This window comes from Microtus pennsylvanicus, chromosome 2, assembly GCF_037038515.1.
Source record: "Microtus pennsylvanicus isolate mMicPen1 chromosome 2, mMicPen1.hap1, whole genome shotgun sequence".
NCBI classification, from domain to species: Eukaryota; Metazoa; Chordata; class Mammalia; order Rodentia; family Cricetidae; genus Microtus; species Microtus pennsylvanicus.
The window spans coordinates 123104970-123132644 of record NC_134580.1 but is presented as its reverse complement, the minus strand read 5'-3'; the positions used below and the strand labels follow the sequence as shown (position 1 = coordinate 123132644).

At 46.3% G+C, this 27675-nt stretch overlaps 1 protein-coding gene across 3 annotated transcripts in view; it reads right to left on the bottom strand.

The window, feature by feature from the left end:
- The window catches only part of Cfap61 (cilia and flagella associated protein 61), a 270585-nt gene that overhangs the window by 15609 nt on the left and 227301 nt on the right, over positions 1 to 27675 (bottom strand). For all 3 annotated transcript variants that reach the window (XM_075962374.1, XM_075962373.1, XM_075962375.1), the window contains one exon: positions 1172 to 1262. In XM_075962374.1, the coding sequence (XP_075818489.1) occupies positions 1172 to 1262 (91 nt within the window). The remainder of the gene's footprint in view (positions 1 to 1171; positions 1263 to 27675) is intronic.

The following is a 27675-nucleotide window of genomic DNA, read 5'->3' as shown; positions in this document are numbered from 1 at the left end:
TCTTTTCCCAGCTGGAGAGGGAGAGCTTTGAGTTTGGAAGCTTGGTCACCAAACTACTGTGTAACTCAGCTATGGAGGGTGATTAAGCTTCAGTGTCTCCTTCGGTGTAAGGTCTAGGAGGTCCTGCCACCCACCTTTAAGTGAGGTGGTATAAGCTAGGGCTGGAATATGGTAGGGGCTACATAAATCTAGGCTGTCCAGTATGGTGGCTCTACCACAGAACATGCAAGGTTGAAGGTCCTGTGACCAGAGGGGACATTCTGAAGTTCCTTAAGATATCAAAATGAGATAGAAACTAATAAAGACCCAGGCATGTTGTCTCTCTGAAACAAGGTGGAGTCTGGGATGGATATCCCACCTCCCTGAGCAAAGACACTAACTTTCTTCAAACTTTAAGAATATCAGAAGAATTAGCGTGAAGTTTCACAAATACCTCCTTATCTCCACAGAGGCATGTGCTGAGCTTGGAGCATCAGGACATGGCGCCTAGCTTCCAGATAATTCTCTATCATATTGAGGGAGATGTTTTAGCTATAAAAGGAGTGTATTCTGACACTGGGGTGACTTCTCTTTGATATTTATTTATTCATTCATTCATTCATTTATTTTGCGGGGGGTGGTGGCAGTTCTTTTGGGTCAGTCTTGTGTAGCTTAGGCAAGTCTGGAACTTGCTATGTAGCAGAGAATCACCATGAACCCCCCAGCTTCCTGCGTCATTGCCAAAGTGCTGGGATTAGAGACACAGGCCCCTAGACCTGGTACTTTTATATTTTTTAAAACACACATACACACGTGGTGCACACGCACACACACGCATGTATCCTCAACAATAACAGACAGAAAACTAAAGGAATGCAATTTTCATTCTAGGCAGCAGGAAAAACAATTCATCTCTAGTTTTCAGTCAACACAGTTAGCTGATCATGAAGACAAAGCTACTCATAAAAATGCAAGAGCAATGTAGTGTCCAGAAAAGGGTCTAAGGACAAGTCACTACCCCTGAACATCACTGTCTACATTGATAGACTCCAGAGTTTATTTAAGGAAGCACAGGGCTGCTAAAACACCACTGTGAGATGGGAATGCAGGGGAAAGTCCAAATGATCAACGGCTGTCAACTGCTCACAATTTGCAAAGGAATAACACTCACGCATCCATTAATCACGCTTACCTGCTTAGAGTTTAAGATTTGGCGCAACTCTTTCCTGAGATCAATAAAACGATCGTGGAAGAGGGCCATGCACCACGGCTCCGTGAAGTAGCTGGTGAGGGAAGAAGAGATTCAGTTAGCTGGCAACCCTCTCATTACCACTAATAAAGTATTTACCTGCTTTTTTGCCTTGATAAATTACAGTTCTGGCCCCATTGCAATCGTTTGCTCATAAAGAGCCTCGCGGAGCAGCCTGGCCAATCAATGCTTTAAATGGATGTTCCTGATGGAAGGCCAGGTTCCGTAATTACATTTAAAGTGGTTTAATTCAGAGCTGGGGCAGGACCCAGTGAAGAATCCTGATTTTATCAGAATTTAAAAGCCTGAAGACTTGTAAAGAACGGCGTCTCCATTATCTACCCTCATTTGAGAAAAACAGATTGCGGGATTGACTGAACTACTGCATGAACAGATTAAATTTGGGTAGAAAATAACACAAATGTTGTTCGTCATTAAGGTCTCTGGATTAATAATGAGCAGAAAACAGGCCACCTCGGCGTCGCAGCCTGGCCTCTGCACGGCTCAGCTGATGCTTACCTGAGCGGCAGGCAGGGAAACTGTGCTTTTGTGTTCAGGCTACTAACTGGCCAACTGAAGGCTGAGCAGATGCCTATTGTATACGGAGAACACAGTGATCCCCAAAAATGTCATGCATTCGTGGAAAAGCTGATACATCCTCACGATAACCAAACATGTTTACTAAACTTTAGCCTTTGCTGTCTTGTCACATGAAGCCACTTGGGACGGGAAATCAAACGTCCTCAGGGTCTGAGCCCAACTCCGTGGGTGTCACTTCTCTCTGGGAATGAACTTGCTGACGCTGTCATGGTTTGTGGGTGCCGTGGGTAGGCGCACAGGGAGAAAAGACTGCTTTCCAGCCAGAGGAGCAACAGAGGCAACTGTCCCCAGGGCTACCAGGCATCAAAAGAGAAACATAACAAGAGTCTATGCTTGGGTCCGCTCCACACTCAGTTGTGACCTGATTTCTTCCTTAATTGCCACCTATAGTTCATCCAATCTTAGCTCCACCAATACTATCTACCCTTTGACCCCAACATCCCCACCATGATTGCAGGCACTAGGAAAACTGTAGGGACCCAAAAGACAGATGTTCCTGTCAACATGGATCTTATATTCCTGAGATGACTAAGGGATGGATGGTATGCTAGACAAAGAAGACTTCACTGAGAAAGAATGAAGCGAAGCAAGGACAGAGTGGGCACTGTTGGAGTAGTTCTTTGTGTAGGGTAAAGGCTCATGGGCTTGCCTCCTCCACCCACAAACTTTTCACCAGGTTTATCTGTACCACAACCTCCAGTATTCGGGGAACACCGAGGAAGATGGAGTGGGAAGGATGGAGAGGAGCGATGTGAAACACTTTCTCTTGGGCATAACACAGCTGCTGTACTGTGGTCACCTGCACAAGAATTGCAAAAGATGTGCTTGAACGTTCGGTCAGGATAGGGGAGGGGCGCATGAAGCCACACCCCTTCCTGAGGAACTATAGACAGTTGCCGGAGAGAGGAGTTATTTCGTTCAGTGGTATGGTAACTTGTTCAGGCTACAGTAAATACCCCCCTACCCAGGCTCATGCAAACAATCTTAATTGTACTCAGTGCTTTCTCTCTCTCTGTCTCTCTGTCTCTCTCTGTCTCTCTCTGTCTCTCTCTGTCTCTCTCTGTCTCTCTCTCTGTCTCTGTCTGTCTCTCTCTGTCTGTCTCTCTCTGTCTGTCTCTCTCTCTCTCTCTCTCTCTCTCTCTCTCTCTCTCTCTCTCTCTCTCTCTCTCTCTCACACACACACACACACACACACACTCACGCATGCCCCCTACACTTCAAAACAGCAATAGACATGAAAGTGAGAGGGAGCCTCTTAGGAAAAGAGGGTTTAGAAAGAGTCGGGGAGATGGAAGAGAGTGATGGGGTAAATGAGAAAAATACATTATATACTTGGTTGGTGTTCTGGGCCTAGATTTCTGGGCCCACCACTAGCCAGTTTCTTCATCTACCAAGTCTAATACAGGTTCTCGGAGAAGCAGGTGGCCTTAATTCTCTGAAAATACTTTGAGGACTGCACAGTTCCTGGGATGGTCCAGGAGGAGTAGGGTTCTTTAAAAAAAAAAAATTAAGGTTGGGACTCTCTGTGGCTTCTCCCCAGTGCCCAGCAGAAAGGGACCTTGTTGTTTGAGGACCCACTTCCCATCACAGCATCTTAAACAGTTCGCACAGATTCAGGAGACCTGCAGTTTTGATTGCCCAGGTGGCAGCATGTTTGGGGAGCCTTGTTCAGAAGGTAGCAGTCACTATAGCATACCATTCTGCCAATATTCTCAGAATGCAACAGTATCAGCCTTTTTTTTTTAATTTATAAAAGAGAAAAGCAAAGGTCTTGGTTTTGGATTTTATGCCCCTCTTGAGTTCTGCCAAAGTGAGACAGCAATGACCTTGAGACCAAACCAGCAAGTTAGTCCTGATCAGAGAATGGGAAGCAATTTAGGAAGAAAACAACCGGCAGAGAGGTGGCCAGTGTCCTCCAAGGCCCCCAGGTTATTTACAAACACACATGGATTATTGACCATCCCTCCACAGTCAGGGACAGTACCTGCTATTAGGAAAGGTGTTTCAGAGAGCTGGGGAAAGGGATAGTTTCCTCTAAGGAAAAGAAATTGAATGCAGCAATCTACCAGGCTCAGAGTCTTAGATGCAAGATTGATCCTCATTTCTTGGTTTCTGTTCATTTGGGAAGTGACTGGCTAAAGCCCTGGCTGGATACCTATGGAACAGCTAAAAGGTAGCAGCCCACTTCCTTTACATTTCGCTCCAAAATGTGGTCCTTGGGTGCTTACCACACACAGCTTCCAAGAAGTGTGCGTAGCCTGTTCATCCACACTTTGTTTGACTCTGAGATCCTGTTTGCTTGCCAGTAAATTAGGTTTTGTTTGTTTGTTTTTCAAAGCAGGGTATCTTATTAGGGTTTCTTTTGCTGTGAAGAGACACCACAACCATGCAACTCTGCTAAAGGAAAACATTTAACTGGGGTGGCTTGTTTACAGTTCAGAGGTTCAGTCCATTATCGTCACAGCAGGAAGCGAGGCCTCATGCAGGCAGGCATGGTGCTGGAGAAGTTGCTGAGAGTTCTTCCATCTTGACTCACAGGCAACAGGAAATGGTCTGTCTCACTGGGTGTGGCCTGAGCACATATGAGACCTCAAAGCCCACCTCCACAGTGACCCACTTCCTCCAGCAAGCCACACCCCCTCCAACGAGGCCACAACTCCTAATAGTGCCACTCCCTTTGGAGCCCAGGAGGTGTGCTGCTTACTGACTTGATCAGCCAGAGCACCATCCCAGGGTGGTCCCGCCCACAACTGGCTGGCCCTCCCTCATCAATCACTAATTAAGGAAATAGCCCGCAGGACTGCCTACAGCCTGATCTTAAGGAAGCTTTCTCTTAATTGAGGTTCCATTCCCTCCTCTCAGATGACTGTGGCTTGTGTCAAATTGATATAAAACTCTCCAGCACAGGCATATACCACCAAGTCAGGCACATGCCCCCAATTTTTAATTTTTTAAACTTAATACACTTTCCTTCATGTACTAATAAAACATTCTTTTCCTTCTTGCCAAGCTTTTGTACATGTACATATGGTAGGTTGAGCCCATTCCTCCCTCCCTCCCTTTTCTTGTCCTTCCCGCTCGCTCCATTTGGTCCTTTCTGTCCCCCTAGAACAACGGTTCTCAGCCTGTGGATCACAACCCCGGAGGTGGGGGTTGGGTGACCCTTTCACAGGGGTCACACATTAGATACCCTGCATATCAGATATTTACATTACAATTGATAACAATACCAAAATTACAGTTAGGAAGTCGCAATGAAAATAATTTTATGGTTGAGGGTCCCCAAGGGTAGTAGCTTTGGGGAGGTTGAGAGCCACTGCCCTAGACAATTTTAACTTGTATTTTCATGTCATTAACATGCCTGTCACTAATATTAATATACGTGACTATAGACATGATTTGTATAAATCTATATAAAACCTGGGAACATTTGTCTCTCTGTGATTGGCTTCATTTACTTAATATTACCATCTCTCCGTGTCACTGTGTCCCAGCGCACTGGACTTCTAATATACCTTCATTTAAAGGCAACTTTTGTTTTTTACACTAACAAAGCTGAAAGTCGAGTTCTTATACGGGTCGCCTCCTCCAGCATGTTTCCCTGTTATTCACACCTGATGGGGCTGTTGCTATGGGGACATTTTGACCACCAATGGCCTGATACTGCTGCAGGGTCACCAACGGCCGTGGGGGGCGGGGTTCTTGCTGTGCTGTCAATCTCAGCCTGTGGATCACAACCCCGGCATGTGCAAAGATAGTGATGCAGACGATCCGTGCTACGCGCCTACGCAACTGTAGTAGCACACAGATAACTTCATGGCCCTAAAAATCCTCTGCGCTCTCCCATTCGCTCCTCCACTCCTCTTTTGAATTCTTGGCAAACTTACTTTTTAGAAAATTGGACTTTATTAAAGACAATGAGGGATTGATAACAATTTTGACAAAATATTTTCAGTATTTTAGAAATAAATAATATTTTTCAAACAAGAAAATACTATGCTTATCAAACTTGCTAAAAGTTCCACACCATGCACACACACACACACTACACACACAACGCAACACACATGCAACCTCGTACCTCATATACATTACATATAAACACACATACTCAAACACACACACAGCACAACACACCACCAACATACACATACCCTCACAGCACACACACATTACATATAAACACCCCCCCGCACATATATTACATATAAATTAGAACACACCATGTATACATTACATCTAAATTATAACACACCATGTATACATATAAATACACACTCAATACCATATACTCTACACACATACATAAACACACGCAGCACAATACACACACACACACCACACATACACACAAACACCACATATCACAATATGCCCTCCCCCCACGCATTCAAGGGCTATGAGTTCTGGGTCCCTGCAGCAGCCAGCACAGGGGTGCCTAGGATTGAGGCTTCTGACAAACACTGCTGTCCCAAGGTAGCGGTCAGACTTATCTGTCCCCCTCCTCTATGGCAAACTTTAGCTTCAGCCATCCATTTGCAGGTGATCTTGTCTTTTTCTATTTCCCATGTAGATTAGATCCATGTATGTCTCATTGGGTGCTCTTTGGCTTCCAGGCCATCTTAACATGAAAAGACTCCTGAGTTGAGACCCTGTGAGCCAGGGACTGGCCCTGCTTGCTGAGCTGAAGGCTGTTTCTGTCCTTATCACAACCCTGTGCCGCAGCCTAGTCGGTGCTGCGAGCTTGGGAGAAATTTGCTTTGCCCTGAATATCGTCAGTTAAATAAAAAAGCCCTAATTTGTTTCCCAATTCATATTAAAAAACAGGTGATGAAAACCAGACAAGGATGCTCACGTCTTTAATCTTACCATTTGGGAGGCAGAGGCAGGGGGATTGCCACGAGTATGAAAGCAGCCTGGGCTACATAATGAGACATTGTCTGTGGTTGTCACAGCACAAACAAACTATCACCACAATTGTCTCAAGACAAATAGCCAGAAAAACCAAAATAAAAACAAAAAGGAAGATTAGTCACAGAACAACTTGCCTATCTGAATACCTCCCTAGACACCACAAGGAGAGGGTCAAGGGGACAGACAGTGAATGGGTCTCAGATTTGTTCCCTTCCTAGTCACAGGTGGGATGTGGAGGACAGTCACAAAGTCTCTGGATCTAAACAGGACGGGCAGCCTCTGCTTCTTTGCCAGAGGCGGGCCTGCTGCTGTTCCAGGAACTTAGATTCTCTGTTACTTTGCCAGCCACACACTCCTGCCTAAGAAAGCACTGGGAAATGTCAACTTGTGGAAGCTAGCTAACCATCCCTGGTCGATGTGGCCCGATCATTGAGATATTGATTAGCCTTATCCACTGTGCACTGGGTTATTGACAGACACACAGACACTGCCTGGGACTCTGACAACCTCTGCAGCCTTCAGCCAGGCTGAGGAAAGCAGATCCACACAGTCGCTGGGAAAAGTTGCACTCCTTGGCCCCAGAGAAGAGTGCAACACGTCTGTGGGCAGAGCCCCGGGCTCCAGCCACCTTCCTTCCTCGGCCGCCTGAATAACTGACGTGTCTGGTGTTAGCCACTGTGCCTGCCTAGAAATCATACTCTCAGAGAATTAGCCATTTGTTTTTCAGAGTCTTGGACACTCAGTTCAGGAAACCCTTGAGGTTCAGCCTAGGGGGTGGAACATGAGCTCTAGCCGGGGCTGTAGCTCAGTTGGAGGGAGTTCGCCCAGCATGAGTGAGCCCTGGACTCGAATCCATTACAGGGGGAGGGAGGAAGAAAGGAAGGAATGTGTCTAACATCCTTGAGGATCCAGTCACTGACCATCACCTCTGTGGAGACAAAACCAATCAAAACCGTGGGTCTCCTTGCCTGCCCCACTGCTGTGGACACAGGAAGCCACTGGGTGACACGGGCTAGCGCACCTCTGCTCAGGCACGCTGCTGGCCTTCAGTTGGTTTCTCATTTACTGAGGTCTTTTTTTGTTGCAGCCACTTCTCAGCTTGTGTGACACGCTACTGCCACTCAAGTGAGTCTCTGGTGTTGCCCAGCCTCAGGACTTTTAAGTTTCAGATGGGTGCAGCGATGGTCCTTTCCCCAAAGCCTTACCGTCCGAGTTCAGGGAGACACAGACTGTGCTCTGCCCAGGGCAGCATTTTGAATAGAACACCCTTCCCACTACTGTTCTTCAATGGCCCCACCCTACCTCTTCATCTAAGATGCTGCCAATCCCTTCCCGTGTGAGTCTGAAACTAAAGACATTGGTCGAATACTTGTTTGCTGCTCAATTCAAAGAAAGCCTTTCTTTGCCACTGTGGCTTTCTTCTCTGGGGCTGCTCTCCTCACTCCAGGGACATCAGGATAAATTAATTCACCAGCAATTTTATAGAGCAGTAAATGAAAGAGGGGCTTCATGAGGAGCCTTTGTGAGGGTTCTCTGCACTGAAGCGTGAGCAGAAAGAACAAATTGTGTGTTGATTGTTAAACTGAGGCCTTTTCTTTTCTTTTTTCTTCTCTTCTCTTCTTTTTTCTTCCTGTTCCCCAATTTCCTTCTCTTCTTCCTCTCTGGTTTTGTTATTGTTTACTTGCTTGCTCTTGTTTTATTTTATTTGTGTTCTGAAGAGGTGGAAGTTGCACACATCCTACTTAAATGAACCTGCTTACTTGTTGAATGAACCAAGTCAATCAAAATGGCTGATGACGCTATGGTGACCATCAGAGAAAGTGTCCTGGGGTTCCAGGAACCCAGAGTTCCATGGACTGGACCTCATCCTGAGCTGTCTGACTTTTTGTCTGACTTGCAGGGATAATGGCTTTGCTGCAGAAATGCATCCTGCCTCCAGACCAAAACATTTTGCTTCTTTTAGTGTTTATCTACGGATGATACCACCTGTCCATCCATCAACAGCAAAGGGAGCTGGGTTTGGCAGGTACCACTGGTGGCATCTGCAGTCGGGGATGGCTCTGGGCTTCAGTTCTAAGAACCACCCCTCTTATTTTTATCTCTGATGTTTTTTTTTTTTTTTTTTTGCACATCTCCCATTTCGTAAGGCATTAATCTAGTCAGCACTATAGCTCGGCAGCCCATGACTGTCCAGCTACTTATGCTGACGCTATCTAAGCTCAGGCCTAATGGTCTAAGGCAAGGTTGGCATTTAGTTGGGCAGGAAAAGGAATGCTCTTAGGGCTCTGGCCTCCCTTCCTGTCCTTCCCCGCTTACTTTGCTCCTCTTCATAGAAAGCCCAGCAGCTTTCCTCTAATTAGGCCACCGGGAGCCTGGCTAACGTCAGGCCTCGCAGCCACTCAGCCCTGCTCCCAACCTCACCCATTTCCTATCCATTTACTGTAAGGGAAGGAAAAAAGTGTCTACGTTTACAGAGAATTCCCCGGGAAACTCACAGGACAGTGGACCAGAAGAAATTGCCTTTTGAGGCACCAATGCCGCAGAAGCCAGTAAACCCTAGAAAGAGGTTTTGTTGCCTCTTTTCCCCTTTGGTTAAATTATCTGCTCTCTGAATTTTTAAGAGTGCTTAGTAGAAATGAAATACCGCTAGCCAGTGAAGACAGAATACAGTGAGGAGACGTCGAAAAGAGTTAAATAGCAAAGGCATAGTGGACAGAATTCCCTTCCCCAATGGGCTTTTGAAAATAATGTGCTCCTGGCTTTCACGAGAGTCCTGTAGCTGCAAGAACAAACTAGAAGCCATTCTCCCCCATCTTTGACTCTCGGGATTTAGGGTTTGCAGGATCTACTATGGAGTATACCTGTCTTCGCTTTTCTCTTTCTCTTGTTTGCAGCGCTGAGGATCAAACCTTGCACATGCTAGGCGAGGACTGAACTCGACCCCTTGCTTGCAAGGGTGAAAGTATAAAGGGCGCATTCCTGCGTCTCTTCCCTGCCCCCCAGTGTGGGTGATGGGTTATAACCTATGGAGGAGTGAAAGCCCCAAAGCCCACACTGAAATGCATGAATGAATAAACAAACACAGACACAATGCAGAATAATGAAGATAGGATAAATAATGGAATTAGAAAAAAGCCACTATTTGGTGAGCGGTACCGTGATACTTGAATCGGGTTAGAAGTGTCAGTCGATACTCTTAACATGGGTAGAAAAAAAAGTAACAATGAAAAATATGATATTTTCACAGCCTCAAGGCACCACTGACTAATCACCAAGGCAAGGGAGCGCATTTCCAGGGAAGCAGCCCCAGGCCCGCTCTACTGTGACTCCTGTAAGAGGAGGAACAAAAGGGCCTCTTAGCATCCTAGGACTCCTAAAACAATAACCAAAGAGAATATAGGCCTTCTGTGGCTCTTTCCAAAGCACACAACTTAAAAAGAATAGGGAGAAGATGGAAAAACCAGAGTGGGGAGGTCCTACAGAACTTAGTTTGTTCTCCGCCCCCATCCCCAGGGTCTTACGACGACGCAACCCTGGCTGTTTTGGAATTCACTATCTAGATCAGGCTAGCCTCCGACTTCTGATATGCCTGCCTTTGCCTTCTGAGCGTTCCACCACGACAAGGTGGACTCGTAGCTTTCAAAAGACATAGTCATAGAAAGAAAAGGCTATGGGGTTGCCCCCAGTTGGAGAAGTCTGAGAACAGATGGCATTTAAGGAGCTCCCGAATGGTATCCTGGGGAAGAAGAAGGGCATGAGGACCACAGTGACTGAAGATTCAAACTTGTTCTGAAATAATGTCAGTTTTAAATTCTGGCAGTTGGGTGGCTTAGTGATTTACAGCACTTGCCACAGAGAGTGACGATCTGAGTTGGATTTACAGAATCCTCACGGTGGAAGGAAATGCCCACGAGTTGTCTTCTGACCTTCACACATGTGCTGTGACGATGTGCACCCAAACACACATACAACATACAGTAAACGAATAATCTCAATACAAAATTGAAGATATTTCTGACAATCATGCGGGGGTAGTGCAAGAATGCTGTTATTTTTAGGAGACAGATGAGTATTTAGAAGCAAAGAAGTATCACATAAGTGACTCATTCAAATCTTAGGAGATAGTTGTATTTTTCTATGGAGAAGGGGAGTGTGCGTGCGTGCGTGCGTGCGTGTGTGTGTGTGTGTGTGTGTGTGTGTGTGTAAAGGGTGTGTGGGATAGAAAATGATGAAGCAAGTGTGATGTTTATATCTAGAGAATCTAAGCGAAGGCCTAAGTTATTCTTCATTCTATTTCTATTTCTGTCCTTTTGGAAGGCTCATGTTACTAGGGAACAAAAGGCCAATGAAGGCAGTCATTGGGTATTTTGTTTCTTCATTGGGTTACACTTAGTGAAGAGGTGACCACAGATCTTTAAGGCCTGTGTTCTCTGGGCTTCTGTGTCCGGGCCAGGTTTCTGAGAGTACCCCAGTGAGGGCTTACACTGTGTGTGCAGGGACTGGCAAATCTGAAGGAATGGCTAGGATGCAGTTGGCCGGCCCCTGGAGGGACACTCTTCACTCCCAGTGGCAGGGCATTCTCCGTTTTCATGAAATCCAGAGCTCTTTCTTTAGAACTCGAAGGGATGTAAGATCACGCCGGAGAACTCTTGTCTTTTCAGTAAAAGGCTAGGGTCCAGAATAAAAATTACCCAGGCCCATACGGTCTGGCCTGAGGGCCACAAGCCACCTGCAGCCCCCGGGCCTCTGTAATGTGTGCACTCTGCAGGATGTATTACAGAAGCAGAATACACTCCCTTCATATCGAGAGACCCATGCAAAGAAAAGAAATAGAATCACATCTAATTAATATTTGTTTTTAGTTAAGTAATAAGAGGACAATTGTTTTGGCTAGAATTGGATTAAATAAAATTATTTTATTCATTTCCTCTGGCCTTCTAGTCTCCACTCCCCTCCCTGCTTTCCTGCAGTCCTGGCAGCGGAGCCCCGTGCCGCACTCCAGAGAGTCAAGGCTTACTCCTGAGCCACACCCCAGCCCTCCTTTGCTTCTTTTAACATTTTTTAAAAAGTTAGTCTTCTGAGTCTTGCATCATTTCTTCTGCATAGCACTGATGCGGATTAAAAGGGTAAAAAAATGTCAGTATTTGTTGAATCCCCATCGAGAGAAGCATTTCAAGTACAGGGATGGACATGCTGTGGTCCATACGGAGTAGCTAGCCACAAGGAGCGTGATGATGTAAGAGATCGTCGTAGCATTGTGCGCCTCCAGCGCTGCAGTAGTGCCCTGGATGCGCCACAGGGAGTTGATCCCTGGGGCAAGCAGGCCATATTGAAGCCTGGGAGGACTGGTTGTCCACCAAGGGTATTCTAGTCAGGAGGAATGGCCTGGGGATACCCACAGTGGTGTGAGGGATGCTGGGAAGGAGACATGATATGAAGGCTTTAGTGTCCAGCCAGATGTGAGGTGAGAGGCAGTGGGTCTGGATAGAATCTAGGCGTCTGTCTGTGGGTTATGGAAAGGTTTAACAAGTGCGCTGTGGACCGTCTGGGTATATTCTAGGGCAGATGCTGGGGAGGCAGTGTGGTGTTGCAGACTATTTGTTTACACTGTGTGAAGCTGTCACTGTGATTGGCTTAATAAAGAGCCGAATGGCCAATAGCTAGGCAGGAGAGAGTGGGCAGGACTTGTGGGCAGAGAGAGGAGAATAGAGATAAATATAGCCATGCAGGAGACACCAAGGCAGACTCTCAAGAAGTAGGGCATACATACAGCACAGGAGAGGTAACTGAGCCACGTGGCAGAATGTAGATTAATAAAAACAGATTAATTTAAGTTATAAGAGCTAGTTGGGAACAAGTCTAAGTTAAAGGCCAAGCTTTCATAATTAATAATAAGTCTCCATGTCATTTTTGTAGGCTGGAAGTCCAAGGAAAGTCCACTACATTTGGTGTCTGACGTGCAGGATGTAAATCAACATAGGGCCTGAGAGAGTAGGAAAAAATTCTGAACACGGAGTCAGATATGGCTTCCTGGCAACCTTGGTCTCTCAAGCAGGTCCAGTGCTTACTGTGTACAGAGGTGTGGCTCCTTTAATACAGCCAAGCACTGGAGTAGTGCACACACTACTGGGGTGGGAGACTAGATAGCACAGATACAGCAGCTTCCCAGAACTGGGAAGGACCAAGGCAGGTGGAGCCAGCCGCCAGTGCTGTGTGCTAAGTGAGCTGTGTGGTGGAGGGCCTACCTGCCACCTAACAGTCTGAGGGCTCATGTGATCATAACACACTGCAGGCACTTAGTCAAGCCAGGTCCAGACCGAAAAACCTCTGAACAGGTTACAGCGTGATGGAGGAAGGTCATTGGTTAAATAAAAAGAAACTGCTTGGCCCTCATTGGTTAGAAGATAGGTGGGAGGAGTAAACAGAACAGAATGCTGGGAGGAAGAGGAAGTGAGCTCAGACACCACAGCTCTCCTCTCGGGAGCAGACGCCTCAGAGATACACCATGCTCCCAGCTCCCAGGCAGACGCAAGCGATGAAGCTCCGACCCAGGATGGACATAGGCTAGAATCTTCCCGGTAAGACCAGTGCTACACAGATGATAAGAAATGGGCTAGTCCAGGTGCGAGAGTTAGCCTAGAAGAGGCTAGATAGAAAAGGGCCAAGCAGTGTTTAAATGAATACAGTTTGTGTGTAATTATTTTGGGTAAAGCTAGCTGTGGAGTCAGCCGTGGTGCTGGGAATGCAGCCCCACCACTCCTATTACTACAACAGCGTGCTTGAAAATGTGCATTGATATTGAAGCGGAATAAAGGAAACAGGTATAGACATTCACAGAAAAAAATAATAAAGCAAACTCTTTAGAGAAAGAGTAAAGTAAAATAAAAATAAGACATGCAAGGGTGGAAAACACGCAGGGTGACTGGATCCTGTATGCTGCTTTGTTGACTTTTAATTTTTTAAATGCTGATGAGAGACACTGAATTGTGGAAAATACTGCTAAATCAAACCAGTCTATATATTTTAATGATAACTTCAGAGTGGAAGTCAGGAAATACGTTGTGTTGGGGGAGAGGTTATACCTTTGTTTCTACAGGAAACAAAATGTTATAGATTCCTTCAAAATTAATAAAGACCAGATTCGACCAGAGGAGACCTCCTGCGCATCTTGGCTACAGACATGAAAGAAGAAACCAAGAAAGACCACAAGACAGGTGACGTATATGCTGAACCCCCTACTATGGGAACAGTTCTGAGACTGGATGACACATGATACATCTTATGACTTGCTATTACATGGCTTCCTTTTATATAACGTGGATAGGAATTTGGTTATACAACCCAAACAAACATAAAGTTAACAGATGCCTTTTACCTACTCAAACATAAAACAAAAATCATCTTTAACTAACTTGTGCACACCACACGTTCCATACTTGTGTTAATGCAGATATGCACGTTACCTTCAAAGGTTTGTGTGTTTTCAAAAAAAAAGAACCAGACACTAATGAAGATAAATATCCTAGGTGATCTAGTCTCTCAGAATGTCTCTGTTGCAACTTCCTCAAAAATGTACATCAAGACCAAATCCAAAGCTGCTACCTAAGATGGTCCAGCCTCAGAACAGTCAGGACCTCAGATAAGATCTACACTTTCCCATCACACGGAGACTGGACAACAGTTGAGCACCCCGTTTTGTTTTACTTGTTTGGAGGCACGGTCTTTCTACGTACCCTGGCTGTCCCGGAACTCTTCGTAGACCAGGCTGGCATCAAACTCACAGAGATCTGCCTACCTCTGCTTCTTGAGTGCTGGGCACCTTAATTCTGTGATGGGAATGCCCTTGATAGGTGCCACCGGCTTATCACTTGGGCTTTGTACATTTGAATTCCATACTTGCTCTTGGGAACACACTGTGTTTAAAGTAGGATGTTGCCCGTGTTTCTTACGGTGCCGGATGCATTTCGGGTCGGGTGCTAGCCCATCCTTAGAAAGACAGCACGGATGAATACGTGTGGCTACCTCTCACATGCTTAGGGATTGGAGAGCCTCCATTATGCTAAACACCTCCAGTCTTTGGTCCCAGCGCTCTGAAGGAAAATTGAGCTCATCTGGAGAGCAGACAGGCTCCAACAGGAAGCCTTTCCCCGCTGAGGCTTGCCTGTGTGAGAAGCTGAATGGCAGAGTAGCTGAGGGGTGTCTGGGTGAGACTCCAGGGAGGGGCACTTGGTCCGAGGATGGTGGTCACGGAGTGACAGCTGCATAATCACATCATTAAGGGCCATCTGATATTATTGGAAACAAAGCCATTATTCTGATACTTTAACGGTCTCAAGCCTGAAAACCACTCACTGTCTAATTCAATAAATAAGCTACTTAAGTATAGACAGTCACAAGGAAGAACAGATTTTGTGTCATATTAGCAAATTTGATTTTCATTAATGCGAGATGAATGTCTTCTATGAAACACTTTCATATCATATTAATGACATGATAGCAAACAGCATTCACGGGTTGCTAGGCAACACAAGGACCCTCTAATGATCTCCTCCGTACTTGAGAGGCCACAGAGGGAAGATGCCTGAGCTCTCTGGACACTTCCTCTTTCTTGGTAACCATTTCTCCTGGAAGACCACAAGGGGGCTGGGAGGGATGGGAATTAATCCCACCACTCACCATGGCAAAGTTGTACCTGTGCATGGCTGGGATCCCTTTCATTGACTCACAGCTACAAGAGCAGGGGTGGAGAAAGGGGCTGCACTGAAGGGGTCAAGGATTCAGGCTGCATGCCTTTCCTTCTGCTTAGGTGGCCAGCAAGCTGTTGCGGCTCTGGGAGAGTAACCTTGAGGGTTGGTTATTGCTGAGCCTTGGTTTGCTGGGTCTGTTTCATCCCTGTGTCCCTGCCACCTTGGGGCCGAGCTCTTCAGCAGCTGCACGGTGGACTTCATGATTCCACAAAGCAGGGGTAGCCATTTGATGGACGTATTCTAATCATATATCAGTATGCTATAACAGCACTAGAGCCTAGTGACCCAGGGCAACAACCACTGACGGGGCTCATAATGTCTTGGCTCTGTCCCATGGTGATGGGGCTGCAGACAGAAGTAAGAATGTATATACACACATATTCGTGAAAATATACGCATCCAGGTGAGCTATCTTTAAAAATAAAAATATGAAAAATAACTTCTTTTTTGTTCTTATTTTTCTGAGACAAGGTCTTGCCATGTAGCCTTGGCTGGTCTGGAAGATTCTATGTAGACCAGGCTGGCCTCTCACAATAGATCTACTGTGCCCCCGAGTGTTGGGATTAAAGAGAGTGCCACCAAGCCCAGTGATAATAACTTATCATAAACTTTCTTGTGCTGAAGCTTCAGTAACCTTATAAATGACATACAGTTTTCACATATTATTTGAATTAGTATTCAATATGCTTACTGGGTGGTGGTGGCACATGCCTTTAATCCCAGATCTTGAGAGGCAGAGGCAGGCAGAGGCAGGCAGATCTCCATGAGTTCAAAGCCAGCCTGTTCTACAAAGTGAGTTCCAGGACAGCCATGGTGGTTACACAAAGAAGCCCTGTCTTGAGAAACTAAAAATAAATAAAAAATATACAATATGCCTTTATTTTAAAAGCATATTTTAGGGGCTGGGAGTTGGCTCACTGGTTAAGAACACTTGTTGCTCTCTCAGAGGACCCTGGTTCAATTCCCAAGACCCACATGGTGGCTCCCAACCATCTGTAACTCCAGTCCCAGGAGATCTGAAGTCCTCTTCTGATCACCACAGGCACCAGGCATGTGTGTGGTGCATATGCTTACATGCAAGCAAAACCCTCATGCGCACAAAGTAGCCAATCTAAAAAATTTAAAAAATTAATCTGTAGGTTTCCCTCTCCATCGCTGCTTATTTCTTGCATTCTTTTTGTTGTTATTGAAGTAATTGGGCTGTCTAACTGTAGCTTCTACACTCTGAACTGGTGCTCCAATTCTGTCACACTCGCTAACATGCTCTGCCATCTTGTTTCCTGTCACTTAGTGTGGGCTAATCTTGCTCAGATTTTGGTCCATTTAGCTTGTTTGTTGCAAGGTGCTGTGTTTTCTACTACTAAGTGAGCTCTGGCCTTTGCTTCCTCCATGTCAGAAGCCATGGGTGATCAACACTGGCACCCACGGATTCCTTAGATATTGCAAAATCCAGACCGTGATGATATTGAGGATCAACTTGACGGGATCTAGAGTCACCTAGGAGACAAGCCCTAGGGATGTCTGTGAAGGAAATTCTAGACTGAACTAATTGGGGTGGGAAGACCCATTCTAAAAATGAGTGGCGCCATCCCATGAGAGGGGAGCTGAGCCCTAACATACATCTCTCTCTGCTTCTTGACTGCAGATGCCATGCCTCTGCTGCCATGATGGGCTGGACCCTCAAACTGTGAGCCAAGATAGGCCCTTTCCTTCCTTAAGTTGCTCTTCTCAAAGGTTCTGTCATATCGGCGGAGGGAGAAGCGTCTAGTCGTTCCTTCTCCGCTTATGGGAGATGATGTGATTATTTCTTTGGTTATCCCTGGATGGATGTTCACTGAATTTTTGTTTGGGATAATTTCCTCTATTATCTATAGTATTTCCACCATCTCCTAAGTTCTCAGGCCCCTTTGATTCTGGTTCCTTCCTAAGTGGCCAGCTTTACTTACTGGGATCTTCTATGTGCCTCTTAAGGCTCCTTCTGTGAGGTTTCACCACGGAGTCTTTGGGGTGCAGTCATCTACTGCATGGGACCCTGGTTGCCTTTGCAATCTGGAAATTAATGATTTATGCTTCTGGAATTTTCTTCTATCATGCTTTTAGCAGACGCCTTCAGTATATTTTCTTCATCTTCTTTCTAGAATTCCTATCAGTCAGGTAGAATGTCTGGTGCTTTCTGTCATGACATTCTCTTTCCCTTCCTCTCCCGGTTGCTGCCACTCTGGGACAGGTCTGGTTCTTCTGCTTCCATCTCCCAAGCGCTGGAATCACAGCTGTGCAGGTCACCATGCCCAGGTGTGTGCAGTGCTGGGGACTCAACCCCGGAATTTGTGCGCACTAGGAAAGCACTCTGCCAGCTGAGCCACATCACCAGGATCCCAAGGTGCCTTCCAATGTGATCCTAAAGAAGTCTTCACCAAGTTTTTATCTAAACTTAACTCTTCAGAATGAGGCAGAGCTTTATGAGAAAATTCCCCATGGTTAGCCTGTGTCTTTTATGTCCAAAGGTGTAAGGATCTCTGATAAAATTAAAAACTCAGGTTAGTGATTTTTTCATCCTTATCATCGTAATAGGTTTCTTGCTCTTCCCACAAAGCAGAGCCATGGGCAAGGATCACATGCTCATGTTTTTGGTTTTTTGAGGGGTGCAATTTCAGGGTGTCTAGAGTAAAAGAAAAGGGAAATGAGATGGAAAATGGAGAAAGTCAGGATTACACTTTATGTGCCCTGTACTGTGCTACACAGTAGGATGTCTCTAGACCAAGACACACAGAGAAACTGAGTCTCGGGACAGTCTAAGAAAGACAGAGGAAGGGAACATATCTTCTGCTCCTTCCTAACTGCAGAGAAAAGGCTCCAGCATTTCCGCAGTGTGTCAGGAGCCTCTTTGGCAGCTGTTTGGAATCCACATTTTACGTGACATGGATTTCTTCCTGTCCAGAAGGGGGGGTTCCTAGCCGTCAGCCTGTGTTGGGGTGCAGTGGGGTGAAGATGCATTCTGCCATTTATGATATGCAGGGAGAGGTTTTTGTCTGCTCTGTAGCCCCCAGCTCTTCAAGCACCCTGGTCCCTGGCCTGATAAGTGAGACATGACCATCTGACAGTCTAAGTGGGCAGGGACATCACAGGCACCCAGACTGACCTGAGTTCTTCCTCAGGAGGTTTTTCAGAGTCGCCGTAGAAAGGAGAGGTTCCCTGTCTCCTGATTCATGGGGTCAGAAAGTGCCGTGCTGTCTCAGATAAAGACCAGCTCCAGGATGCCCTGGCTTCCCTGCTCCTCGTGCTCATCCTGGGTTTGGTTCTGAGGGGTGCCGAAATCTCCTCTCTGGGGTGTCTGCTCACTGGAGCTGGGCTTCTGTCAGTCACAGAGAGTCTGGACTAATACTGCGTATGATCAGGAAGATTATGGACAAATATCTTGAAATGCATAACTATTAAAAACCAAAGAAACCCTGAAATTAAAAAGGCTTCCCTCCTTTAGATTGCTCCCTCCATAGAATGCTGAGTTGTTACAATACAGGCCTAGGCGAACACTTCGGTCTAGCACATAATTGGAAAAAAATCACATTAGTTCAGATATTAAATCCCTGCCAGGGCCCCAGCATCCCTGGATGCCCCTGTGGAAGATCCACTTGCAGATCTGTCTGGAAGGCAAAGACCGACTAGAGGATGTCCTTCAGGGTTGCCCTGGAGATGGACCGGTTCAGGGACTTACATCTTAGTTTAGGAAGCCCTGGAGATGGACGGGGTCAGGGCCCTGCATCCTAGAGGATGCCCTTCAGGGTTGCACTGGAGATGGACCATGTCAAGGACCTGCATCCTAGAAGATGTCCTTCAGGGTTGCCCTGGAGATGGACAGGGTCAGGGACCTGCATCCTAGAAAATGTCCTTCAAGGTTGCCCTAGAGATGGACCAGGCCAGGGGCCTACATCCTAGAGGATGTCCTTCACGCAGCCCTGGAGAGGGACGGGGTCAGGGGCCTGCATCCTAGAAGGTCCTTCAGGGAGCCCTGGAGATGGACTGGGTCAGGGGCCTGCATCTCAGACATAGCACTGCAGGCAGTGAGTCCGTGTTAATATCTTGGATGCGTTTGAGCATTGTTCAATTATCACATGCAGAAAGCCTCCAGCTTGCAGGCACCGTTTGTCAGCTGGGCTTCTAGGGGCTGGGAACTAATCATTAAGGCTGCCAAGGGGTGGAGAAGCCTTCCCCCAGCAGCCTCCCAGCCTCCAGCATGGGGTGTATTTTCCTATTTCGCTTGGATTTGCTCCTAATGATTGAACTATAGATTATTAATGCGGAACACCTCTGGGATGCTAGGGTGACTGTGCAGGGCTCTATTCTGCCCTCGGAGTCTTCAGCACGTATCCTGGCCTGGCAGACGGTGTTCTGGCAGCTGTCTGAGCTGCTGGGGCCAAGAGGGTACCGTGGGCTCCAAACAGTAGCTCCTATTAGCAGCTACAGGGGCATCGTTGGTGGCATTTGGTGCTCTCATCTCCCCAAATTACCAGGTGGAGTGAATAATGAGCCTCAAGCCACGTCTCAGGGGTTTGCCGCAGAGGTGACGGAAAGTGTTTTTAAGAAGGAAGGAAAAGTGGTTTGGGCCATGCTGGGGCTTTGCCATCTGTCACTTTCACAAAGTTATCCTGGGTGTGTGTGTGTCAGAAAGACATCTCAGCATCACGCTGCCAGCCATGCTTGTGGGTGAGAAGGACCTGTAGCTGTGCCCTGCGGGAGCAGTGGGCTGCAGAATGCTGGTTCCCAAAGAGCGACTCTGAGCTGAAAATCCCCTGCCTGGCATCCGACACGGTCTTGACAGCTGTCCAGGAAGGGGTCCTAAGGTCCCCTTTACAGATAAATGAAGTTTAGAGTCCAGACACCACTGCGAGGAGTCGTCCGAGGGAGCCCTTCTGTGCTGTCCCCTTATCACACCACAGGGCGACCCTGGTGACCTTCAAGACCAGATAAGGGAGCTTCAGCTGGCAAAATGGCAGAACCAGGGATAAACGCGGGGTGAGAGGACATGGAGGTAATTTCCACCATTGCTAGATCGGGGCTTTCCAGGCTTCCCATGTGTCTTGGCCGGCAGAGACTCCTATCTCACCCCCACTGCCTGCTTATATTACTGGTAGCCTATGGATGAACTGTGAGGAGACAAGAAGGACCAGATGGCATGAACCTGTCCAAGTCAGCTTGAGTTGACAAAACAACACAGCACACAGCACTGCAGTCTAAACGGGGTAAACAACAGAAACCTATTTGGAATGTTTAAAATCAAGGCGCTAGCATGGTCATTTCCAGATAGCTTTCTTTACAGCTTGGAGCAGGCCACCTTCTTGCAGGGTCCTCCTGTGGCGAAGAGGAGCAAAGGCTTCCTTATAATCTCCCCTAGCTTCCTACAGACCCTATGCAGTCACTTCAATCAGAGATTCAACATATCAGTTTGGGGAGACACGGGTCTTATGGCAAGGGGCTATAAGTGGGGTTCCCAGTTAGAAGAAAGTAACCAGCAGAGAGTGAACAGGCTAGTGGAAAGAGTATGCCTCAAGAGACGTTGGCTGGGTGTAGGCAGGGTGGTGTACGTCTTATGGGAGACTTATGATACGTACTACTCTGGAGGTATTAGGTAATAAGTAGTAAATGAGTTCTAAAATTTGGAAGCAGTCCGAGCTTTGAAGCTGCTTCTCCATGTCCCCTTGCTTACACTTTATCTGATGTTTTTCTTGCCATTCTTCCATTTATTTCTTTGTAAATAATTTGCCTATTTTCTCTTTGCTTTTATCGCTGGTTCTCAGCTCTTTGATAATGATATGGTTTGGTCTCATTTTCTTCATTTTTCTTGAGATTCACCGAGCTTAGATTCGTGGGAGTAGAGGCTGCAGGCAAGTCTGACAGGCAACCTGTGGGTGACATGCTCCCCAGAATAGTAATGAATGTGGCCCAACTCAAGACCTTCAGCTTAAAATGTGTGTGTGGGGGGGTGCAGATGTGTGTGTGTGTGTGTATGTGCGTGTCTATGCACATGTATGTGTATGGATGTGTGTGTGTATGTGTGTGTGTTTGTGTATTTATGTACATGTGTGTGTTTGTACATTTTTGTGCATCTGTGTGTATGCGTGTATGCGGATGTGTATGTTTGGTAGGTGACAATGTTATGTCACAACATCAAGAGCTTGGACGCCCCTGGTAGAGTCACATCAGAGTTAGAAACATCTGTTATCATGTCTTCAGTCAACTTGAAGCTGTCCTGTACTCCATGCTCGATCTAGGTTCCTTCTCTTCTCCACGTTTCATTTGAGGCATTTTAAGTGGTGATGTCTTTAAATTTACCGATCGGCAGGTTCTAATCTGCCACAATCGTGGTGTAGATTTTATCTTAGATCTGTCAGTTTTCATCTCTTGATGCCTGTGTCTTTTTATCTGCCCTCCATATCTGTACTTAGGACTTTGATCACACAGAATCCAGTTATAATAGTGTTTCTCCTATGCTTGTCTGCTAACTCTAAGGCAGTTCTGGGTTGATTTTGATTGAAAGATTCTTCTCCTCTCTGCAGGTTGTATTTTCATGTTTCACTGCATGTTTAGAAATTTTTGCATTGGATGCTGAAAACTTTGAGTCTGACTTTGTTAGATGCTGTAATTTTCAGCACCAGATGAACTTCCTTGAGTTTGTCTGGGGATGTCGTTAAGTTACTTGGAAACAGTTGGACACATTTGAATTGGGTTTGAGATGTGTAAGAGGGATCGGAGTGGTGTTCCAGGACTAACTCATGCTTTCCCAGGGCTTTGAAAAGTTGTCCCCAAGCCTCACTGAACACTCAGGAGGGCTCTGCTGTAATCTCCACAGTTCCCCCCTCTCTGTGGCTTTTCCCTCTCTCCTCTGTCCTGAGGAATTGACCTGCCTTGCTTTCCCCAGACTCACAGTGGCACCTCCTCCATTCGGAATCTTCTGGACTCCACCCACTTTTGATGGGGCCTGGAAACCTTCCCAAGGCAGTGAGCTAGAGCAATCCCAGTGTTGATGTCAGCTAAACATTCTCTGCCTCACTGTCCCCGCCCTGTTGCATGTTCTATTGAAACAGCTCTGCTACACTTAGCTCAGGCTTTTGGTTCTTTCAAATGAGAGGGTAGATCTGGTCTTCTGAGGTCTGAAAAAAAATGAACACCGAATTCCACAACATCTGCTTCTAGAATTCAGATGAAAGGTTTGTGGACCTGACTATAACCGAGGAAAAATTTATCCTTATCAATAGTAGATATAAAGCCAGATTCCAAATGCTCTTTCTGCTACCTTCCGGGGAGCTGGCTGACTTCTGGTCGTTTGCATACCAAAATGTGGCAGCAGCGCTGGAGACCCTTTTAGCATGGTTTAGCCAAACCATATGTGTAGGAGAGTGGAAGACTATATGCCCTTTCCAGCTCAGGCCCGGAGAGCTACCACGTGAGACCGAGTTGTCTCCAGAGAGACAGCCCTGTGTGAGACTTGGCATCTGGGCATGAATACCACTGGGTATTCAGTGGGTGAGGACCCTGCTTTTTTGATTGGCAAGACTCACTCACTGTGGTGTTTAGCTGTAGCTGACTCTCTTGGGCACCAGGAAGGATTTGGGGGTGACTGTGCTGCTGAAATGGATCTCGACAGAGAGGGGAAACTACAGAGCTGGTAAATGCGCAGCAGTGTTCTAGTTCCACGAATCCCCTTCTCTGGCAAAGACTGACCCCATCTGCAGAGCTGCTTTCTAGAAATTTCTTGGAAGCCGGACACTGAAGCCACTGCTGTGTAACCTAGCCACAGTAGATTCTGTTATCTGCAGCTAGACCTCAGCGGACAGACTGAGCACTGCATGTCCCCATCATGTGGCTGATGAGGGGTTCACTCCATCATTCCCATCCTGCCTCGTGCATGGCTCACCAGGATTTCCAGTCCACAGCTTCTTTGGAAGAGTCCTTTACAAGTTCTAGTCATTCTGTAGAGGTTAGTTAGCTGCTAACTAACTGTAAGTCCATAGAACCAGACACATAGGAACTGCATACAAGCCAGACACATAGAACTTTAATTTTACCTAACAAAGACTTCTCCAAGCTACAGCATCCTCTAGGCACCCTGGGTTTGGCAAATCCGTACGGATACATCAGTCTTTCATCTGGCCAGAGCAATGCCAGAGCATGGCTTCAAAATGACAATAAAACTCAACTCCTTGCTAATTTTAATATAAAGTACAGAGAGATGTTCTAGTATTTTCATCATTCACACACGAATCTAAGAAGCTCCTGAGGTACCTTTATCAGGGAAACAAAATTATTTTTGTGTATCAGGAATAAACATCCTTAGTCTTTTTGTAACAGGGAAATGAAAAAATCACACAAAACGACTGCTGATCCTAATGGCTGGTCATTTGCACGATGTGAAACGTATTCCTCTGGTCCTGCAGGCAGGGAACTAGACAGAGCTGGGAAACTGGTTCAGAACTCTCAGTGCCACTGTCTTGGCAGCAGCCCATGGCAAGCTTGGCCAGTCTCTCCTCTCTAAGATGGATATGATGGGCTATACCCAGGATCCTCTGAGCATGTGGGTTCCCAGAGAGAGAGAGAGAGAGAGAGAGAGAGAGAGAGAGAGAGAGAGAGAGAGAGAGAGGGGTACCATTCAGGACCTTGTTCTAGGGTCTCGGGGACAAACAGATTCTGCTCACTTCTCACAGTTCAATCATCTGAAATCTGGGTACTGGGACCAGGCCTAGGTTTTATGCTGTATTACCTAGGGGTTCTATATTTTATTAGACATGGGTTCTATACTCTACTTGGCTTCTAAAATGTTTTTCTATAAAAAAAATTGGATTGCTTTTAGAATGGAAAATTTTAAAGATTGAATCTACATGTACAAAATAAGCCTCCCAAAGAAGTCTAAAAAGATCCAAAAGGAAAGACTAGGCTTTTGACACCCGTGACAGTTCCCGGCTGCCCAGTGGATTCAAAGCAGTTCTTGTAATTGCTAGTTTGCAATAAAATTTTAGGCAGCCAGACCAGGTACATCTTAGCAGACGAAGAACAGAATTTCTGAAATGTATTTATTCGAGCAAGCAAAATCACAATAAACTAATCAAGCTGCTTCTTAAAGTTTGGAAATGAGGCATTTATATTTATGCAGTGTGGTGCCTTAGGTAATTGTTGTCTTTTCGGCTATTATTTTAGTTCATAAATAACAGCTGTCAATCACATACGGACAGGTGGGTATCCAAGGAGATGGAAGAAGGAACATCTAGAGAGGATCTCAAGCCCCAGAGCATAAGTTTCAAAATGAAAAGTGATATTAAAAGATGCTCCCATGGACAGGAGTCAGTTTGGATCAGAGGGTGGCTCTCCGAAACCCCACATAAAGGCTTGGTATCTGACAATAGGTTGGGACCCTTGGTCACTGAGATCTCATTTGATGAGCAAGTGGCCGCAGCTTAGGCTTGAGCAGCCGAAAAGGTTAGTATGAGACAGAACACTCATGTTACCACCAGGCCAAGTGTCCTTTGTAGAACCTGCAGAATGACCAGTTACCCAGAATGCCCTCCTTCCACACTGCTCTCCCTCCTGACTGTCTTTCTTTGGCACACGATCTGGGGAGAATTAGTTTTCTGGATGTCCCCACAGAAGAAGGTACGGAGAGGAATGGTCCACTCATTGGGCCTATCCATGAGCACCCATCTCTTAGGAACAATAATGGCAGGTGAGGAGTCTGAGGCGCCGGGGTTGGTCGGTGGCCCTGTGGGAAATCTTGTCCCTCCTATGCTGTGTCCAGCATCACCCACTACAGTCTATGAATGTTGTTGGTGCCTAGCTGTTTTATCCCACAGAACTTTCTGCAATGACAGAAGTAATGGTTTCCTTTCACATGGGAGTTTCAGGCCAAACTCTCTCTGCGTGCACAGTTATTTCTTGATGTCCCTGGGAAATCCGGTGTTCTGTCAGGATACTAAAATTGACTGACGCTCAAGAAGTGTGCACCCTGAACTGGCATAGCGTCTCCATGGAACCTGCATTCTTCTCTGTGTGCAAGTGTGTGTTCACGGTGGCGTGTACACCCATGTTTAAGTGGGCATGCATCTATATGCCTAGGTGTATGAAGGCCAGAGATTGAAATCGTGTGTCTTCCTTGGTCCCTCTTGGTTTTATTTTTTTGGGACACAATCTCGCATTGAACCTGGGGCTCATCTATTTCACTAGGTTGGCCGGCCAGTGTGGTCCAGGAATCTAGCTGCCTCTACTTCCTTGGCCCTGGGATTTACAGGCACGGCTGCCTTGCCCACTTTGACATGGGTTCTGGGGATCTGCACTCTGATCTTTCTTACCTGGCCATCTCCCCACCCAATCCTCTCTCATACTCAGGATCGTCTCTAGATTACTTCCTCAGAACAGTCAAGATGCTATGCAAATAATTGTTATGCCATATTGTTCAGAGAATGTTTGCACATGCTCAGTAGAGATCCAACATTCCCGCTCCCCCACCCCCATATCTTAGCTCGTCAGTGAGTTGAATCTGCGGATGCAGAAACCGTTGTAGCGGAGGGTTACCTGCACACAAGTGAGCAGCATGGTAGTGACAGGGGCAGGTGGCAGCTGTGGGCAGGGAGCCATGCGCAACTTAAAAGGAGCAACAGTGGCCGTGCTATAGGGAATTTGTTTTTATAAAGCTTGGTGGAAAGTTTGATTTTTTTTGAGAATGTGGCATATGTAATTTAACAGGCACACATGTCAGTTATGTCTCACACTTTTGAGATTACCCCATGTTCAGTACACGTGCCAGCATTGTCTTCTGGAATACAGAACCATCCCCGGGCTGCCTAAATCATCTCCACTCGGCATTAGTATGTGACTTAAAAACACACATTTCCTTTTAAATAGTAAAAGCATGTTTTTTTTTATAGTAGAGAGGATGCAGGCAAGTTATTTTAAGATGTAACAATGTCCGCTTGGGAAGGGCAGTAGAAAAGTTATAGACATTCCTGTCAAGGAAAGAGGGTGGAGAAATGGTGGTGAGGGCTCATTTGCCAATACACCTGAGCCCTGCCCTTTCAGATTGGTGCTGACTGTTCCTCAGTCTGCGTGTTAATTCCTTGTGTTCTCACTGATAACATAAAAAAAAAATCTTGGACGTTATTCGGGATGCTCATTTCTTTCATCTGTTCACGGGACTCTTCTCTGGCCAACATAAACTTGGAAAACTTGTTGAATCCAGGAAACTAGAGAGTGAAGGGGAAGGAAGACCTTACAGAATGGGGGCAGGAGAACAAATGTGATGTGAAGGGGGCAAGAGAAGAAGGGGAAGAAAGTTTAAGTAGGAAGAGGGACAGGAATGTAGGGCAAGGACAATAAATATGAAAGATGTTTGAAGAGTCACATGGAAACCTACTATTTCATGTTATGAAATAGTAACATTTATGTATAACATATGTATATAACACACACATACACACATATATATAAAAGAGTTTAATGAAATTACCCTACACAAAGGCCTCATCCCAGAAGCCATAGGTTTCCAAATAAAGTCCAGTGCTAGGTGTGGGGTACCTCCCTTCAAAGAGTAGAGACTGCATCTGTAAAGCTGTCAGTATAAATAAGATATCTATATCACATCCATCCCTCCAAGGCTCAGAGACCATCACAGAAGAGGCGGCAGAAAGGATTCTAAGAGCTATAAGTTGAAGAAGACCAGAGAAAACTATCTTCTGGGCATGACCGGAGCAGCTGCGGTTTTCTGCACATGAGCCAGACAGTCAACGGTCCAGTCTGGATCAGGGAGGCACTCCAGAGTCCTAAGGAACTGTGGATGGCTTTGGGAGAGACGACAGAGAGAGAGAGAGAGAGAGAGAGAGAGAGAGAGAGAGAGAGAGAGAGAGAGAGAGAGAGAGGATTTCCAGACATAAGAGCCTGGCTGTGATTGCAGTGTAATAAATAATTAGGGGACTGAGTGGGACCACTGCACCCTTCTTTGCAGTTGCAAAGAGAGAGACAGCACAAGGTGGCTTTCCTAAGGGTGCAACTTCTGGGGCCTGACAGTTCAGAAAGGTAATGGCAGCCTTTTAAAGGGCCTGCTCAGGCTCCATTTAGAATATCGGGCACAGCAGCACTTACCCGCTAAAAGTAGGCTGTGGAGTGTTCGGGAAGCATGCACAAGGATGGCGGTGCTCGAGGGAGGAGAGG